Genomic DNA, 21,153 nt, shown 5'->3' with positions numbered 1-21,153 from the left:
ATTAAAAACTGACTTTTTCCTATCTGTCATCCGCACCCTTAAAAATGTGAAAAATGTGCCCGAAGGTCTCGGAGCGGAAACGAGGGAGCAAATATACGAAAAAAATAAGCGGTCAAAGTTTGGGGCAGAAGAATATGACAGGCGGAGGTAAAAAGAGAGAAACGACGGTGGTGAAAAGCTGCGGGGTCGAAGGTGATAGGAATAATAGGCGGAGAGGGAGGATCGTGAGCCTCGAGGAATCGAAGAATCGAAGAATCGAAGAATCGAGGAATCGCGCGGATATTGCGCGTTGGTCCCGAGATAATGGTGAAGCTTTGCTGGTAAACGCGAGGCTTCTGCATGCACGCGATTCGTGTAACAAGCGTTTCAGCCCCGGGCAAAGCAGAGCCTCTCGGGTATTACAAGAGAGGTGGCACAGCGTGTAAACGGCTTACACCTACGGCTGCCAGTGCTGTTCGGAAAACAGTGGCTAATTCTGTTAAGTCGTTAAAAGATCAAGTGCATGCGTGATTCCTTGCCGAAATATACCTGCTCGCACGAGGTCATCCTGAAGTTTGTTAACGTTGTATGAGAGACCATTGTTTGGAACTGTCTGAAATTCAGTAAACTGTGATAAAACAAGAGATATTCATATTTTGAGATCTTAGTTTCTTCAGTCATTGTAAAACACTGTAATTGAAACAAACGTAAGTCTTTTCTCCGATCTTTCGTTACGACAACGTTACTAACTTCAACATCTGCGTCTTATACGCATATGAATTCCCACGTTATGATAAGGCAACTTTACGGTAATCGGAGGCCCCTTTTTGTTTATTCGTTATTTGATCGTCAAAATTCGATGAGGGGATCTCGCTAATTGCGTTCATTATCTTACCTCGGCTTGCCTCTGTGGTCATAATTATCCGCTCGGTACCTACTGTGTATAATCCCGGTTGGTATAATGAAGGCGAATTTTCAGACAGCATCATCGTTTCATTGTTCAACACGAAGATTCAACATGAGCTTTGCGTGAATAAGAGAATTGTTACCAATTCAATAGCTTCCAGTTTTCCATTGAATTTAACGCGCGCTTTTCATGCACTTCGTCCAGCGGGTAATTGCAATTTCTAATTATAACAGCTTAGTTCACGAGTGATTATGGATTTCTAGCTAGCAAGACGGAAAAATACTTACGCATATCAGATTTGTAAACAATGCATTAAATTTCTTAATATATTGTCATTCCCATTAATCATTCATTTTAATTTTTTAGTGGAAAAAATTTCCATTATCCACTGGATTCAGTTTCAATGAACGAAATTTTCACTAGCAAATTAAATCGAATCGCTAATGTAACACTTTTTCATTGACAATTTTACAATCCTGCTACATTTTGGCGTGTGACATAGTTTGTGGGGAAAATGTGAAAAAAAAAAAAATACCAGCATAATGAAGTTATGCAACACAAAGTTTCGTTTCAAGTTCCTCATTATTCTTCGTTAACTAGTAAAATGTGTACAAGCACCGTTTGAGCAGCAACTGAATCAAGATTAACATCCGCGTAAATAAGTAACCGACGCACAGAGCAGCGTTTGAATCGCGATGTCGGATATCTCGGTGTATATAACCCATTGAATCATTCGAATTTAAAGTTAAAAATTGTGGACGGGTTGGTAGGTATCGATTTCTCTGTATTTATACGTAGATAAGTTATGGCCCTGGGGACAAACCGGCATCGGTGGATAAACGCGGTACACCACTGATAATAACAGTCAGAATGATAACTTTATTCCGCATAAAAAAGTAAAAAGAAATAAAAAAAAAAAAAAAAATATCGTATGCAGGAAAATGTCGACTTCCGCGACAGTCCAATTTCCCAGTCGTTCTTTAGCAGCAGGTGCAAAGTAATATCTGACCGACGCCAATTTGCGACCCCGAAACGATCAAAACTCTGTTAAAAAGAAAAAAATGGTGTCAGGGATTTACGGTTTACTCACCACTTCACCGGATGTTGAACTCGCTCTGCGTTACGATCGCTTCGATACGAGCTCACACGGTATAGTCTGAAAATCAACTGCCGAAATTGCAGATTGATCGTAAATCGATGGGAATATGAACGGATGAGGGAACCGGTAAAAATTCTCTAATTTTCGAGGGTTAGAAAATGGGGTAAATTATCCGAACCCTTTTCACGCCTGATACGGTGAACCAGGAAGAGTTATAAATGTTTAGTTTCGACACGAAACGCGGTTTGCTCAGGTAACGCGCACCGACTAAGACCGTAATTCCGTATGAAAGCCGGGCGAACAATGACGGATTCAAGTTTCGGATACCTACATTTGGGGGGATGATGAAGTCGTTACGGGGCGTTGAAACAGACAGACAACGCACTCTCGTCTCATCTCATCTCAGCCACGAAATGTCATCAAGGAGGAGATGCGTGACGGGACGAAAGGGGCGAAAGGGGCGACCGTAATTCAATCGGTGAATTAGGCCGTAGTGAAACTTACAGTCGAGGACAAACTTCGGTCTGAAACCGCATATACATATATATATATACACATCCAACGGTGTTTCGCGTTAGGTAAAATAACCTGCGAACCTTCGGATTAACGTAGGTCAAGTTTACCGAAAAGGTGGTAAACTTTATGAGGTTTCACGAGGCGTATCCAGCCTTGAGGCGAAACAGCGATAAATCTGAAAGGCGTCGAAAGCTAATCTTTACACCTCGGAGTCATACCTCCTCGTCCTTCAGGATTCTGCGCGGTGATCACCCGGCATCCAGCCGTATAACGCGCCGCGACAAGGTCGAGAAATTTACGACTCCGCCGGGCCCGTCAATAGGGTCGTTAATTCCGCGAAGATTGAGATGAGATACCTACACATGCCTATATACGTACAATAATACACATACGTACGTATGCATATATGTACATGTCTGAGTACGTGTATTCGGAAATTTGTTATGGAGGGTGAACAACGGACCGGCCTTAAATTATTCCGATGTAATTTACAACGAATTTCCGGCCTATTCTGTCCGTATTCCAAGCCTCGCGATATGCTTGCGATGTTTTTGGCAACAGCGTGGGCATGGATCAAAGGCGGTTGTACTCGGTGGTCTGATTTTAGGCGTATACGGTTTAGTCGGAGGATTAACAGCGCAACAAAATTATACGGTCAAGGGTTGATGAGTGAAGCTGTAAAGCTCATTGACTTTTGACCCTTTGTCTTTGTTTAGTATTGGTATTTTTTATATTTCTTACATATTTTTGCATTTTTTATACGCACTTAAACACTTTTTAGACTCTTGAGTGCGTATGTCATTAAAATTTTATGCAAAATAGCAATGATTTGTTTACTTATATATTTGCTATTAAACAACTAACGTGAAAAAACTCGCTTTAAAAAAATAAATCGGTTTTTTTGTAACATGGACAGCTGAGACTCTGAATTCTTTTTTATGTATTCTCCTCACACAGTTTTATGATATACAATACATATGGTTTCAGAATTTCCTGTACGCTGGTTTGATCGTAAAAAAAAAAATTCTTATTTTTGAAATTTCGGAAAATTACCGCCACCTTCAAATTTGTAATTATGATTTCAGAATCGTAATCAGTGACCCCGAAAACTTGTATATCACCTATGATTTTCTAAATTTGTTAAGTAGAAGAATGTACCCCTCACAGGGTTAAAGATTAAGAAAATAATCTGTTGTTGGCAGGGAAAAAAATTCGAAACAATTAATTCGATTTGAAAAAGTTGAATCGTTGATTAGATATTATGTGATATGCAATATACTTGAGCTATGGATCGTTTAAGAAGAAAAAAGTATTTCTTTGCGTAAGAATCATTTTGTTTATCCAATTTTCATGAATCATCACCCCTGGTTCTCTTTCAACGAATGAATTCTTTGAAGTTTCACCTGATATGAATTTTTGATATCGAAATTAAATATTCCTTAATAACACGTAAATTTACTAATTAAAACTTAACAGGTATCAATGATTACGCACATTCAACCGCTACCCTTTAACCAAATCAAAGGTTGAGATGAAAAATTCTCTCGAGATGATTTCAAGAGCATAAATTATCAAACAGAATGAGTTATATTTTGTTAAAACCGTACAAAGAAGAAAAACCCCAAAGAACAATGTGATTCTCCCAAAACGATTACACCAATTAGATTCTTCAAAGTCGACTGATTTTAGCCCGCACATTTTTTTGAGCTTCTGTTTAATCGCTCGTCGTTCGTTTCAACACGTTTCGACGACCCGATCATAGAGTTGAGTCACTTTTAACGCGCTTTAAGCGTCGAATGAAAATTCTCGATAAAATTCGAAAAATGCATTGATGAGAAGGTTCTTTTTTCAATTAATTCGTAGAAACGAAATAAACCACGAAAGTATATCCATCGAAGATTATCGAAGATGTGCTTAATCAGGGCAGGAGACAGAATGTGAGCGATTTTCTTTCAGGGGTGAAAGACGATTAGTCATTAGGGGAGCCGGGGAAACTAGAAACCCGTATTCCCCGGGGTGTCATTCCCCGGACTCTATATTCCACGGCGTAATCTGTCACCGTCGTAACCCGCCCCGAGACATCGTCTCGAAGATGTTCGGCAAGGTTATCCAAGTATTCAAAATTTTTGCTTCAACCCTGAACACCCTGCATCGACGTTTTACGCGCCCAAGAATTCCGCGGTAATTATCATCACCCGAGACAAACGAGCGACGGAAAGCGTTCGCCGATTCATTTCGCACCCTTCACCTGCAGCGTCAACGTCGTCGTCTTTAGTCGCTGTATATTATAGCCGCGCGCACTGTATAAATACCTGAAGGCACTCGGGACGAATACAGAGAACAAGCTCAAGCCTCCGAGTACGCATGCAAAAATAATGCCCCGGAGTTTAAGGAGGAAAGTTTCAAAACGTACTGCACGAGATGCAACTGCGGATCCTTAACAATAATAACAATAATGATGATGATAATAATAATATTAGCAGCAGGGTACCCGGAGAGAAGACACTCGAAGAGATGCTGTACTTACGCTTCAAACTTCGTATTATTTTATACACGTATAACGTAAGATTGCGAATCCATGAATACCTAAGAAAGTTACCGCGTAACTCTTATGGAAATGATATAACTCAGCTCTGCAAGTTTGTATTCTCAGCTTCTCTGATCGTCGAAATTTCTTCCTACGTATACGTGTATCTACAGGCTTTTCAATATCAGCCGTGCAAAATTGTAACGTTGCCGTTTTTTTTTTTTTTTTTTGTTTTTTCTCTTTCAATTTTGCAAGAATACTTTAATAAATTCTATTAAAAATAAATCTCCGATACGACGAGGTGAAAATTCTAAAATATCTCCAGAGTCCCCGTAATATCAAGTGCCTGTTAACGGGCCGAGTCTTTGAATCCTGGATGTGTTGTACGATCGCGAACAGGATGTTTATCACAGTGCGATAATCCTCCGGCGATGTTGCGCTGCAGAGTTTCGGATCGCGTGGCTTATCGAAGCGATTACATACCTACGGAGCCGAGGGTGTAGGTGACACGCGTTAATAATTCCCCTAATTAACAACAAGCCAGACCGGCTTGTTTCGCCAGAATTCAATTTCTGCGTGAGTAGGGTCTTCTGCCACCCCCCCCCCCCCCCCCCCCCCCCTCCCTCGCCCTTACCCCCGAGTAACGTCGCAGCTGCGTTTGTTAATGAGACAAGGTGACACGTCTTTTCGAGCAATTAAGACGATTGCATTGCCGTAATTACAACATCCAATTCCACCGGTATTATCGATCCCTTATCCCCCCACCTCCTATTATTTTTCTTTCTCTCTGTTTCCCAGCTCGAATGAACTTTCCCGAGGGACTTCATCCTCTTTGAATTAAACTCACAGCTAAAAAACCCGCGAGTTACTTTCGTACATCCGAATTTTTCTCCGTCTACGATGAATCGTCCAAATCAACTTGTTGATTATAATAAAACGACATTGATTGGGATACCGAATTCCATCGATCTAATTCGCAATTTTGTTAACCTCCCGGATTATTGTGTATATATGTATACACGTACGTGAACCCCGCCTTTCGTAAAAATTCGAAAAAATTTCTTTTCCAACATTTCTGTCACCTTGAGAAGAATATTTATTATTATAGGCACGTCGGTTTAAAATTCGAAACGATTCAAAACTTATCGCGACAGCGGCTCGGAGAAAAGTTTTCGAAGAGGTATGTATACATGTATATACCTCGCGTTTATACTTTGCCCGCGGTGACAAATGTAATAGTTTTATATATAAAGTTTTGGAGTTTCCCCGAGTCCGGAGCTTTCAACGAGCTTTACAAATACCACGAAGACGAGAAGAAAATGATGATCAGGGGAAAGAAAAAAAACTCGGCGAATAGACCTGAGAACGTTTAATGAGGGCTTATAGCTATAGCGAAGCCGGAAAATTGTCATTAAATTTTTTACGAATCGATATTTTCATCCCAGTATTATACATCCGTTGCAAAGAGAAGGTACAAGAAAAAATAACGGGTCTAAAGAGTGTATAGGGGGGGAAAAAAAAATAGAGAATCCACGGAACCCCGAGGATGAAAAGGACGAAAAAATGTGCCAAGTTCGCACGTCGTAAAATCTGGTATGCTTGCCTACTTATTTATAACCCATAAAACGAAGCCTTTATCCCAGGTTGGACGTAATAGCAAAATTTCACCGAACACAGGCCAGCAGATTTACGTTGCTACAATCCGATACCGGATGACACTTTCGCTTTTTTAGTGAAAATGAAAATCGGGTTCGATCTCGCATCGGTGATCCATCCTGCCATAATGTAAGGATTTAACAGGAAATCGAACGCTCGGTATAACTCAAGAAGATTGGTTGGCCAAAAATCGATACATTTCGTTACAATTTTTTTTTACGATTTCCTTGCGAATTTCCTTCCTCTCCTACCTTTTCCATCCATTTTAATCGTCGCGAACTAATTAAAACTTGTAAAAATTTGTAGAACGCAGTACGCGGACTGGGATTTAAATTGTTTGTGAAATATGCTAAGTGTGAATCACTGGCCATGTAGTCCTGTCCATTAATGAACAGTGTGTTTGGAATAAAAAAATTAATTATTTTTGCAATTAGGCTAATTGGAGTAGGATTATGTGGTGCGGAAAACTTCAGTACGTACGTAGATTCACCAAGATCAATCTTACAGAGCGTCTACAATCGTGTTTTAACTATCATCAATGACGCAGCAATATTATCATGTAATAAAGTCATCGAGTCACGAGCTATGCTAAAGAAGAAATTGCTCTTACGTAAAATTATTGAGGAACGTAAAGGTGTTTGCAAAACAAATCGCGACGATGCAATTGGAAAAATGAAATTTGAAGGGATGAAGGACATTTTTTGACTATCCGATTCAGAGTATAATCTGAAATACGTTAATTACATTGTAGACGGTGACGGTAAAACGGACGAAAGCATAATTGACGGCCAATCTTACGGTGATGTTCAAGTGGTAGAAAAAATAACAAAATTTATAAACCATGAAAAAAACAAAAGCTCTTGGTGGAAAAGGACGACTTACCGACGAGGTCATAAATGATGTCACTTATTATTGTCGCCTCGTAATTCGCTGTCATTCTGATAACATGGACGATATGTAAAATTGTACATGGCAGGCTTGTTACTACAAATCATCACCCGTAGAAGATCCCAGAGATTTTACGTGTCCAGAAGGCATTGAATCGTGGTGTAAATCCCAACACGTTGCTGGCACGGACAATTTGGCTACATTCGAAGATAAATCACCACTACCTGAAAAGACGTTACCGAAGCCCTTTTGTCCTACTTACGAAGACCCGTCGAAGAACGAATTGTTGGAGAGGTGTGTCGGTGAATTTACCCAAGACAACAACGACTGTATCAAGTGTTTCTGCAGTAGTCTGCCAGATGGTACCTGAATATAATTTACGGTGAAAACGATATTGATTGGAACGGCATTATATATTTCAACGATAATATTCAAGGAGAGAAGTCTAGCAGCTTTAAAAATATATGAGTGTTTGGAGAGACAGCGCTAGATATGGATCACTGACGTAGGATCAGTGAATCAGTGATGAATGACTATGGTAAGAGAAAGCGGGATGACGATTGAAATAGATTACGTTAGACTTGATTAACAATAAACGAGAAATCTTATTTGAGAAATATGCCAGTACGACGTGTATCGCGATAGAAAGGAACGATAACTGAGGTTTTGTAAGGGCGAGAGAATACACGAATGGTAGAGATGGATGTGATTCTGAAATAGTAGACAATACGTGAGGTGAAGTATTGCGAGTACATGTATGTAAGGACGATTCCAAATGGCGAGTGAAATGAGAAAGTAACGAGTGCGATAAAATACTTTGATGCGAATCGTTCCATCGCTACTTTGCCGAAACAATAAGATGCTGGGAATAAAGGTTAAACCAACTCCATACGACTGCTGTGTTCACAAGCATAAGCGTCGCGTGAAAAAAGCCAAGCTCAAGCTCTACCTCAGTGCTGACGTTTGAAAGAAGTGGTCTTGGTTTCAAAGTCGTCATGACTTGTAACAATTGTGAACTAATCAGTGTCGATTCTGGTCCTCTCATCAACAACAGAGCGTTCAAGTTGCCATTCGACCAATTCATAATGACCCGAGTTTGGATGAATTGTTGGAGCGGTGTGAAGAAGGCTTCGGACAAAATAGCAACGAAAGCTGCAACGCTGTTCTTTGGTAAATGGCCCAAAAAACTTGTTCGAGCGGTGCGGAAATCGTAAAAATTGCTACTCAAGTTGCTGTATACCAGCATTCTCAACGATGGGTATAAAAGCGTCACGGTGATCACGAACGTGTTGAATCTGAAAATGGGACATCGCTTAGAAGGCCAACAAACTGCGTTGTAAAGCCGGGGATATACGAGCTCGGAAAAACGCGACAGTGGCTCGCCAAGAACGTAGATTTTTCAAAAACAGGCCCAGTTGTTGAAACAGCTACAGAAGAACAATTATATAATGTGATTATAATGTGAACCAAACAAAGACTGCACGTGACCCGAATAATTGCATTCGTACTTTCTTTTCCGTTCATCTCGAAACTAGTTTTTCCTAAAACCTAGCGTACGATTTTTCGTCTTTTTTACAAAAAATACGGTCATGTGTTACATAAATACAGATATTGTTACGTCGACAACTAGTTTTAAAATTAAACACCGTATTTCCGGCAGCTAATTAACCCACGAATTTGATATAGACGCAATTCGGAAAAAAGTTAATCGACTTTATATTAACAAAGGCTGGATTATTGAATGTCGCGTCTGTTATAAGAGACAATTTCAACAAGTGCATCGATTGCATCCCTATATTGCGAGCTAAATCCAATCAAAATGATATGGCCGATGGTGAAAGGTTGCGTGAAAAGCCATAACACAAGATTCAAAATTAATGACGTAAAAAGATTACTCGAAGACGGAGTTGACCGCGTCAGAGCGGAAAATTGAACCAATTTTTCCAGGCGTGTCATACTAACGGGATGAAAACAATATCCGGGAAGTTGGTGAAATTGGGCCAATGTGTTCACTTTGACAATTTTGAAAATTAAAAAATTCATTATTCAGGACATATTTTTAAGAGTTTATACTTTAAAAGATAGCGAACAAAATTTGCAATAACTACTCTCGGGTATCGAAAAACTGTTAGTATAGTATAGGAAACAGCAAAAACGCGGAAAAAAATGTGTTTTCAAAGTTCTCTGATTATCCAAAAAATGGATACATAGTAGGCGGTAAGAACATTTGCCAGCGTGACTGAAAGGCTGTTTAATGCCCGCCACGCCTTACACTCGTCTACGTTACGTTTATAAATGCGGAAAACTCACCCTCGCCAAGGCGACGGCGGGAAAGGTGTCCCAGGCGAGCTCAGCCTCTTCTCCGGTGTTGCCGTGACGCTGACCCGACAGGATTCGGGCGGCCGTTAGGGTGCTCAGGCCCATTCCGTCACCGACGAAGAGAACGACACCTCGGGCGACGCTCGTCGGCGTTGTGCCGGGGTTTCCGGAAGATGCTGCCGTCTGCCTAACACGCGACTCGATGGCTCTGGTCGCAGCCTCGTACCAAACTTCTCTTTCTGCAACAAACCGTCGAGGGTTCGAGTTATAGTTTAAGAATGCTGCAGGACTGAGGAAAGTAACGAAGGGTGGAAGAGGGACGAATCTGTCTATCTCCTTATCTATGTAATATGAAATATAATCTGCAGGTGCTTCGATCAATTGATCATTTCCTGAAAATCATTCTAAGAGACGAATAATAGTTTGGGCCTTTTTTCCACTTTTCAAGTAACAAGAACAAAATACCGAAGCAATTATAGGAGATGGAAAGGTACAAATTTAGCGAAATTCAAGTGCTTCTAATATCTGCGATTACCGAATTTTATCGAAAGAAGTAAGAAATTATCTTATTAATCCATTTATTTCGTTAAATTATATAAATAGAATCTAATTGTTTAATATTATTCATCAATCCATTTATTTCGTTAAATGGTGATTTTTTACTTCAACACACAAGTTTGATGCGCTGGTACTTCGTTAATTTCATCGTTGTAAATCGCCCAATTTTTTATAGTATATCTATGAATATAGGAAAAACATATGCCAAGTTTCAGATTTTTTAAAATACCATTTAGGCGGGGGCGAAAAAAATAGTGCAGCAAGTCCGAATTCCCATTGAAATTACATGGGAAAATTCATGGCGGTTTCGCGTACTTTTTTATTCATTTATTTGCAAACTTTTTCCGCCTTGTCCGCAGAAAAATTCGCAAACACCCCAAATAAGGACCAACCTAATATATAATACGTATACAGACCCTTTTGCCACTAAAATCGCGTTTTTTATGGTTACGATCTTACGCCATTAGACCTGCGAGATATTCCAAGGAACTAAAAACTGCTATTGCCATTGGATATTAGGAACGCGATCGTCCTCCAATCGCCTGGATCGCATAAAAAGGCTGAGCTTCTTTCTACATCCTGTTATTTTTTCGCGCGCCGACCCAATTGAAGTTCGAAGAGCTGATATTCTCTTCCGAAGGAATTCCCCTCCCTGCGTTTTGACGGACATTTCGAAGTCTCGAAGAAAGGAGAGAATCTCGGCTCGGCTGACCGGCCGACGTAATTCCGGGTGTCGACGGAGGGACGTTTTGTCGGCGACGCGACCCGCCCACGCTCAAGATTATTCGAGTCTTTGATTCGATTCAATCTCTTTCACACCCGGCAAGCACGTAGTTCTGTACGCGATGAACCAGAGCACAGAGGGTCGGATTGCCGAGTAAAATTTCGGACACGATTCGAGGTCGATCGAATATCATTCGTCGAAATTGCTTTTTCACCAGTTTCCGCATGGAACAGGTGTTACAAACGTAACGCGGAAATTCTCTGCAAGAAGGTCCAAGTTCGTTTGCGTATTCTTCAATTGTTTATAAACAAATTTGACGAGTGACGATATACAAGCTTAGGCGTTCGCGTTAGAAAAGAAATCCCTGTTCAAAAAAACAAATTTCAATCACTATCTTTCTTTGTACGTCTCTGCAGTCAGATTGATTATTTTCCTAGTAACGTACATAATAATCTAGTTCCGCTTTTGAATTTCAATCGCGAGATGAAGTAAAAACAAAAATGTACAAAGTTCTTCGACTCGAGCTTTTCACACTCCTATTGAAATTATACTCAACAGCTGAATGGAAATATGAGGTTTCGAATTGAGAATTAACTAAACTACTATGGAAGCTTTTTTAGTAATTGTGGAATGTCGATTGTGTACCAAAGATGAAAATTTAAATAAATTGGAATCCCTGAGGGATTTGCAAATTGCGATGTCCCCCACTCGAATAACATTGTGAAAATTTGGAAATCAAGGTAAAATAAAACAAAATAAGCAACCACGCGTGACACGCATGCAGCGTAACGAGGGTTGGAGGATTGTGTAAAGGTTTGATTTTCACCCGATCGTGAATTTCGGTTCGATGTTGGGGCGGTTGGATTATTTAACGGATGCCATGAAAAGTAGGGGGCCAAACCGCAAACACCTGATTCCTCGATTCCCTCGTTTATTACACAATTTCAAGACCGTCGCTAACCTCTGACCTGGGTGCGACCTAATCAGGAATCTTTCTCCTAAATTTCCTACTATACAGATGGGTGAGAAATTTCCGAATGAAAGCCTGGTCTCAACCTTGTTTCCGGGCGGTAGTAAAACTGAAGAAAAATCAGAAAATAGAACGGTGATAATGTCGAATCATCAGAGACGAGAAAAGTATTACAAAACGTAAAAATTTGATGCATGGAAAAGTCGAGATGTAGAAAGATGACAAGTGTAAAAGGGGTGGGATTGAAATTCCAAATTCCGAATTTTTTGATGGTCAAACTGGAAGTAAAGAAATCAAACTGACGAAACATCAAATTTTCGAATGGTCGGAAGCCCGACGGTTAAAAGTTGCGAAAGTGCAAAGTTCCGGAAGGACAAAATACCGAAAGGACAAGTCAAAGTTTGATTGATCGAAGATTTTCGGTTCCGTGAATTTCTGCCTTAGTGAAATTTCACCACTTTGATCTATCATTGTTTTGTATTTTCGATATTTTTACGTTCGGAATCCTGGTCGTTCCGATTTTCGGTTTTTCTGATTTCTTACAACTACTCGTTGAGTAAACTATGCTGTAGGGGTATATTTTAATATTCGAAATTTTACTCTATCGAAACTTTATTTTTTTGGAACTTTCTTACCGTAACTTGAATTTTTAGAATCTTGCTTCGAATAGCTTTCTTGTCTCTTCAAGTTTGACTTCCTTACTTTAAGTTTCGCCACGAAATAATTCCTAATTATTCGCACTCGGATCTTTTCAAATCCGTCACCTCAACCCCGTCCCAAATAAAAGTAACAAGGGAGAAATTTCAAAACGAAAAAAAAATAAATTTCAATGTTCCGATCGCTCAAAATTTTTATCCCCGACCCATGACAGCTCCCCTCTGAACTACGAGCTTAAAAAAAGCTCGAACGAACATCCGAGGAGCGATTCGATGCTGGAATTAGCACTCCCTACGGAGCAGAATCCTGTGGCCGGATAAAGGAGTCGGTTGAATTGTCGCAGGATCCGAGCGTCCAAGCGGGCAAGGACCTCGGGCAGTTCTATTAATCCCACTTAGTGGTCCGGGGTCCGAGAGATACGTACCTCCTGCCTCGAAGACGCGACGCGGAAATAGCCGAGGGACGAAATTCCCTTCCCTACGTCTATAAGAACAAGAACAATGCAGCGTACGCGGAATATTGTGGCGACAATTCCGTACCTACCGGAGGTATTATCGGTGTAACGTGCGACGGAGATGGAGGGAGGGAGGGAGGGAGGGAGGGAGGGAGCAAAGGGTCAAGCAAGGGATGCTCCAGGACAAGTAATTCAAAATGGCTGATCCGACCACCCGCGGGCAACGCCCGGGACTGTTTTCATTTCTCAGTTGGTTAGACCGGAAGTAGTTCTCATACGCTCTGCGGAGCTTGGAAAATCCAATAACGCTGATGGCAGTTCCGGGATGTGTAGGGTATAAAGTCGTGTATAATGTTACGCCGCTTGCACGAGTTCCGAGCTTTTATCATTCTCGATCTTCGATTCTGACCTGATTCTTACCCCGCGCGTTTCAATTTTCAAAGGGGTAGAATGTTGTAATTTCTTTCTGGAGAGCATGAAAATAAATGAACTCCGTCCTTCGATATGTCGACGAATGACGTCGACGAATTGTCATACGTTATAAAATTCTTGAGAGAGGACGTGATGAAATGAAGATTCAAAAAGTTTCGTTCGAACTATTCCAGTTATAATGACTAAAAAAATCTGGTACGTAATAAAGGCAATTTTAACTTTCAACAGTTCATCGTATCGTCAATATCAGAAAAATGACGTTACTCTACCATTTTTGAATCGAAAAAATTCCTACTGTTTGACTAAATCTGATGAATAATAACTCGTTTCATTCGCAAATAAAAATGATGACTGTAGTGTATTATTTTGTGCTGAATAAAAACTAACTTATAACGATTGTTCAACGTTGCGTCAAATGTTTTTTACCGTCCCATAAACTTGAGAAAAAAATTTGTTCTATACAGTGAACAAAATGAGGTTACTTTTCAATAAAATCGGTGGTTTTTCTAGTGGAGAAAAAAAAAAAAAAAAAAAAACCAACCAAGAAAACAACACGATTTCCTGAAGTTATAAGTAAAAAAAACGTGATTGCAGTTGCAATTTAGCGTTTAAAATTTTTCTTTTCTCTACGGATCACAAAGAGACGTTTCTTTAATCTAAATTCGAATCGATTAGCTCAAAACTTTTGTATAATGCTTTTACAGGTGCCAACAAATTTTTGGTACCACGACTGTACGTCTTGTGCGACTTTAATCCATCTTCCACTAATGGGAAATTAGCAAAGTGAGAAAGAACCGCGGTTTGCAGATTCGCTCACGGTAGGTGTATAGCTTATACTCTTTGCATGCAGGCGTACACGAGAAATTAGAATTACGAAGTTAGAGAGCGGCCCCCAAGGCAGTCACGAGATGGGCGATGTGAGTGGAAAGGCCTAATGGTGTTGCAAAAGCTGGCGTGTATCGCCCGGCCCATTGTTAAGATACCACGCGGACAAGACAACTTTGGCGAAATTAACGTTGCTTTTTGTCAGAATTAAGGGGGGCTGCTTTTGTCGCGACAAATGTCGCACGTTACGGCGAAAGTGCGCAATAACGTGAAATCAGCCACCTCTGAGACGGAGTTTTGCGACGCGACGTCTGAAAGCCCAGCTCTCCAGTTGCGCCGAGGAAAAATTATGAACGAAAATAAAAATGTCGCTTCGATTAAGAATTAGATTGCTAGTATTTTTATACCGTAGATTTGAGGGGTTTAGTTGACCAGCAATCGTTGACAAATATTAATTTTAAATTGGGTATTTGTCAAACAATTATAGAAAGTGAGCTACGAAGATCCCTTATAATATACATATGCAAAAATAGAAAATACTGAAACTATAAGCAGAATCTTAAAAATCGATCCTCCGTTTAGAATCTCTTCAAATTTGTTAAAAGTCTGTAAAAGTAGATCCGTTCGTTTTCATTCTACGCTGGTTGATTTCATTCACCGAAACACTTTCCTTGTTAGCATCGTTGAATATTCGATTCAAAAATATTCTTCTAATTAAAATGAACCATCATAGAGTAAAATCGAACAAATCTACTGTATTTCTAACAATTTTGAAGCAACATAAAACTAAGCATCGATATTCAAGCCTTTGCTCGTAATTTCAGTAGGTTTTCCATGAGTAAGGAGTGAAATATCGGTGGAAACAAATACAGGGTTTGTGTTCGCAGCCGTCAACGAGCAAGGGCATAAATCGAGCTTGCGCCTGGCGCATTCCTTCGAAAGCCACGTACGTACCTACTTAGTTTGCCAAACTTTTTAATAAGCCTTGTTATTTCGTTAGCGAAAAGTGTGAAAAGTGAAGTAAAATAAAGAAATGGTGTGAAATGAAAATCGTGCTCGGGGTACGTGTCGCTTATACGTAGGTACGTATGTACGTACACACGTTGTACGTATACTTATGTATATAACCTCGGTGTTAATACCGCATGGAGCAGGTTCACGCCAGGCATAATATTAGCTGCAAATTGAAACTCCGTCCGGCTTTCGACGTTCTTTAATAAAAACTTTGCCACGTGCAGGCCGCGTCGCTTGCACCGAACGCCTGTGAACATATTAAAAAACCTGACAAGTCTCATTTCGAAAATAATTAATTTACCCCCCCAGGGTATGTATATTTTAAATTTTACCGTACGCGCAACACGATTCTTTCCGCTGCCTGACTGCGCGCGTGTAGCGAGCGAATTTCGGTTATTTTAAACCGCGAACACGGTTTTCGATTAAAATCGTACTGCATTCATCATTGACAGTTATGAATCACCGTGATAAAATAATTTCATTTTCCATCCATTCCCCCTCATTTTCTATTCCCACAATGTTATCAACTTGCGCATCACGTGCGATAAACAATTAAAATACAATTTACAAATAAATTATCATCTCCCGCTATAGCGTAATGTACTACGACAATGTTTTACGATATTATTACGCATTAAAAATATTGAGTTCTAATATTTTTCCACAAGCAATTAAGGAATCTAAATCTTACTGTCCACAAAAAAGCTCTCGTACAAAGCCTAGGAGAGTCACAAATCCAATAATTCATATTTATTTACCGTATAAAGTAACATATCGTCTCTCACGCTTCATCGAAAGTTGAATAAGTGAAAAGAGAAGAAAATAAAAATTAAAAAACCGAACACCTTGGCAATTTGAAAGAACAAGAGATACCGATAAAAATGACAGGGAGAGAAATGTGGATATTTCGAGAGGCTGGGAGAAACGATCAGCGCCCCTCCCCTTTTGATAAGGATAATTGCGTTATCCAGGTACTTTATCCTTTAGTGGTACGGGGGAGGAAAATGGGAATGACGGGGTGGGGGAGGCATCTGGACCTGTACCGAGTTCGAGATTGGATTCAACGTCCTCTCGCAAGCCACAACCCAATTTGATCAGTACACCCTGGTGTCACCCTGTGTATATATACATATAATACTACTACATGTACCACAGAGCCTAATATATCTTGAAACCGAAATTTCGAGTCACGTGCACACGTGTTTCTGTAACCCAAACGGGCCGAACTCTTGCCATCGGTTCGGCGAATATCCGAGTTCCGGTTGCACGGATCAGAAAATTATTATTTTCCATGGAAGTGGAAAACGTGTTTTTTTTTTTTCTCTCTTTTCTTTTCTTAAACAAAAACTAGGTCCGCCTACTCGGTTTCATATTCAGCAGTACGTGGGAGAGAAGAATGAAAATACAATTTACTTTTTTCGTGTTAAACTTTTTCCTGATTTTTTCGTCCCTTCCTCGCACTCTCCCTTTTTCTCATATTCTTTCTTTTGAGGATTTCATCTCCAGGCCTGATCCTGCCTCTCCCTCCTCATCCTCCTCCTCCTTGCCAGCTACTTTTAAGATTTTCGCTTTGATTGGAGCTTGATTGTTTTCCCTACGCGCTTCAACTGTTATGGAAATTGAGACACATCCGGATATCTACAGAGATGAAATTGTACCTGAATTTACTAAGTGTATATGTCAGGGTGGAAACAAATTCTGTCAAGAAATGAGCGTTTCATGTTCAGTAGAAGATCGTGCTCATTTGATTGTTAATTTTTTTAAAATTAATTTAAATTTATGAATAAACAAGTTTTAGTATTTCATTTATTTTTGCTTTTTTGAAATTTGTATCTAACCCAAAGATCGCAATCCGTAATTTTACGATATGTATATATATCGAACGGGAATATTATTTTCCTAAATTAAAAGCTCATCCTAACTTGTAACTATTTTGTAAGACGAATTAATAATAAAAAAAAGTCGTCAGATACACGTCTGAAACATCAACTGGATACTTAATATTATAAAAGCGTGTGTCTTCTTTGCGACGTAAATTGATATTTTCATTGATGCAAGCAATAAAGTAAGTTTTTTTCCTCACAGTACTTCGTAAATGAAAAAATAAAAAAAATGTACAAAAACGAAAAATCGAATGAGCTCGATCTTCTACCGAGCTTAAAATGCTCATCTATCGACAAAATGTGTTTTTCTTTCGAAACTGACTGTTCAGGTACATTTTTTTTCATCTTAAAACTTCATAGTGTATATACTGGTTTTCATACAACTACAATTTTCAATATCTGCTCACGTATATTGTTATTTACCGACAATCACTTTGCTTTGGATTTGCAGAGAAATAATACTACTCGATTCGCGCACTCTTTTCTCTAACTGTACAATAACAAGCATTGAAAAAAAGGAAAATTTACCGATTCGCTAATGGAAAAATATTTGCACTCGGACGTTTCCGTAAAATTTTGTTTTACTTCCATTACCAGAAATTTTCGTGTAAAACTAACACTTGAGAAAATTATTTCGATATTAGCAGACGAAACGTAAACAGTAATTTAGGAAAGATGGATTCCAGAAACTTGTACGATAAGTACATAACTGTCTGAGCAAATATATTAAAGACTACAAATTAGTTGAAACTCTTAGAAGGAATGGGCTAAAAACGTTACAAATCAAAATTCAAACTCTGACAACGAGCAGTAAAATTTTCTAGATTCGTGCAGAAAAAATCCTTTTAGCAACTAGATACTGGCCAAATATTGTAATGTGTAATCGATTGAAGAAAAAAAAAATATATATATATATGTATATAAAATATTTAATATATATTTTCGATTGAATTTTGCAGTAAAAAATGGGGAAACATCCTTATCACGACTGAGTCTTGCAAAATCTACAAAACTATAGTACGAATCGATGTAAGCGCATAATAATACATCGTATATTCGTCGAAACATGTTGGAAAATGCAATTCAAGAAGACGTGGCAATTTCTTGCTCGACGTTAAGAATGTAACACGTGTCTAAAAAGCGTTGACAAATTTGTCAGGAAACGTGCAAGGGAAGTAGCTCCGCGTTCCATGAGATCGAGATCAGTTTTTGGATGAGTATAAAGGGAGGGATGAAAAGAAGAACGAAAGAGAAGATATCTGATTATAGTGGAGAATACACGACGGCTTAGGAACGAAGAAGGAGAGAGAGAGAGAGAGAGAGAAAGAGAGAAGAGAGTCGGTTCATTTCATTCGACCATTTTGGCCGGATTGGAGTTTCGATGAAAAGAATCAACGACGGAAAAAGAAAACCTGATTTTCCAGAGACGAAGGTTTTCCCAGTTTTGACGGTCCCCCAGAGACGAGAGAATGACGCGTTACAACGACGTTGCGAAGGTCGTTAAAATCCCAAGAAATCCGTCCGACTGTATAAAAGCTTCGCAGTAATATCAAGCGTCCGAAAGTAAAAAAGTAAAAAATAAAAAAATTCCGGCTCAATTCCGGAGGGAAATATAATTCACCACGCGTACAACGCACATGTGCCACACCTATCTGAACTTGGTTTCGCATCATAAGAGTAAAGCGAGGCCGCCCACCGCACCATAAACTTGGGGACCGATATTAAACGCGTTGAAAATTGGTGCGGGTAACAACAAGTGAAAATTGTCGAATGGCTCTCAAGCTGACGCCGTCGCGTCCGTTTCCAACTTTTGCAAGCATTGGCCGCGCGTACGATAAAATAAAAAAAACGTTGTCAAAATTATACCTACACTTTTTAAAAATCTACCATCATATCTAACCTTAGGTTAGGTTAGGATTTTGGGTTTGTTTAGGATTCGCAACAAATTCGGCATGCAGAATTGGTTACGCGATATTTTATTACCTCAATCATTGTACGTTAGACTTTATGAAAAAAATCGTCTGGTTTTTTTTTTCAAAATTGAAGCAAAAAATATTGTTTCCAGTGATGTTAAAAATGATGCTGTCCAAGTTGCGGCTCTTAATATTATTATTTCGAGATACCTTAACGCCGTTTTCTATTTACCATTTAAATAACATGGGAACATTTTTGTTTAAACTTTGAATACTTACAACTCGTCGACGCATTAAGTGTACCGATAAGGTTAAAACGTATTTTTGTAGGGATTCGAATGCTCTGCAAAAAAGGTCTGCCATCATTTTGTGATAAATCTACTCTTTAAAAAGTTGTCTTACGTTGAAGGTCAACAAAGGACCTTATATAATGTTTGAAAGAGTAGATTTATCATAAAATGATAGCAGACGTTTTTTACAGAGCGTTCGATTCTCTACAAAAATACGTTCCAGCCTTATCGGTACACTAATGCGTTGACGGGTTGTAAAGTTCCAAAGTGTAAAAAAAAATTCCAATGTCATTGAAATGGAAATAAAAAATCGCGACGAGGCACCGCTAAAATTTAATATCAAGAGCTGAAACTCGGACGGTATCTTTTTTCCGCCATTTCAAACATGATTTTCGACTTGAAACAAGACAAAAAATAGTCCATTTTTTTTTTCCAAAGCGTCCAATGTACTTGAATCTTTGAAAATATTTTTCACAGAATATCGCGTCGTACAAGAATTATGCAATATCATAAAAATCGATAAACGGTTATCGAGACTGGCGAAAGGTTGATAATTTTCGATAAAGATAAAAATAAAAAATGTGTAGTAAATTTTATCACAGCCATTAGACGAGCTAGAAGTAGAAAGAAAAATTTTCGTGTTTTTCTCCCGACCCCGTCAGTTTTGTATAATTTTATCATCGGCGCGCAGATCGGCCTTGCCGATTACTCAATTCCGTGGCTTTTCGCACAAGTAGAGCTGAAATTTCTAGGGTCTATGTAATAAGATACGGAAGTGTAACGGATAGCCGAAGGCTCAGGACTCTCCAAGATAACCCGACGACGCGACGGTGCCCTCAACTTTTCCCAAGGAGAAAACACACGCTTGAGTTTTACGCTCACGGGACAGGAGTAGGATACGCCTCTGAATACATTTCCCTCCAGTTTGTTAGCGGTTTCTTATGCAAAATGACGGTACAAGTAATTCGGCAAAAGGGAGGAAAAGAGGGTTAAGGGTTGGAAGGTAAGGCGAGGCGGGCTTGCGGACGAGAAAGACTAGGCACGTAATTTATCTTGCCTCATAAATTAGGGCAAATATCAAAAGATGCGAAACATCCCTTTACATAGCCAAATTTTCCAGGAACCTTTGGCGAAATGTAATATATTATTTAACGGATGCCACGCTTCTTATTTTCTACATAAATAGCTATATATTTCGTACAATTTATATATTTATATGTATTTATGCGTAAGTATATACTGAAAACTCAAAGCGTACGTACGCGAGGACCGTATTATTCGATATTATTTTCATACGTTTCAAAACTGACGTAATGTTTTTTTCATTCCAAATTGTATACAATATTATACCCTAGTTTTACATTTTTCAGTTTGAAAATCGAACCCAGTCTTCATTTCTTTTCAATCAACACGATTCGCCAAATATTCCTCCGTTTTTTTCTTCACGATAATTTCACAATTTTCAAACGTCTAATAAACTGCTATTAGTAATACTTTTCTTCGTAGTATTATTAAATTTTTCTTTGAAGGAAAACAATTTCG

At 39.2% G+C, this 21,153-nt stretch overlaps 1 protein-coding gene across 3 annotated transcripts in view; it reads right to left on the bottom strand.

Annotated features, from left to right (window-relative positions):
• LOC124219306 (alkaline phosphatase) overlaps nucleotides 1-21,153 on the bottom strand; it is a 173,009-nt gene that overhangs the window by 47,321 nt on the left and 104,535 nt on the right. For all 3 annotated transcript variants that reach the window (XM_069136731.1, XM_069136732.1, XM_046626678.2), the window contains one exon: nucleotides 9,883-10,130. In XM_069136731.1, coding sequence (XP_068992832.1) covers nucleotides 9,883-9,996 — 114 coding nt within the window. In that variant the 5' untranslated portion in view covers nucleotides 9,997-10,130. The remainder of the gene's footprint in view (nucleotides 1-9,882; nucleotides 10,131-21,153) is intronic.

Source organism: Neodiprion pinetum, chromosome 5 (genome assembly GCF_021155775.2).
Source record: "Neodiprion pinetum isolate iyNeoPine1 chromosome 5, iyNeoPine1.2, whole genome shotgun sequence".
In the NCBI taxonomy this organism is placed as follows: domain Eukaryota; kingdom Metazoa; phylum Arthropoda; class Insecta; order Hymenoptera; family Diprionidae; genus Neodiprion; species Neodiprion pinetum.
This window is presented reverse-complemented; position numbering and strand designations above follow the sequence as displayed.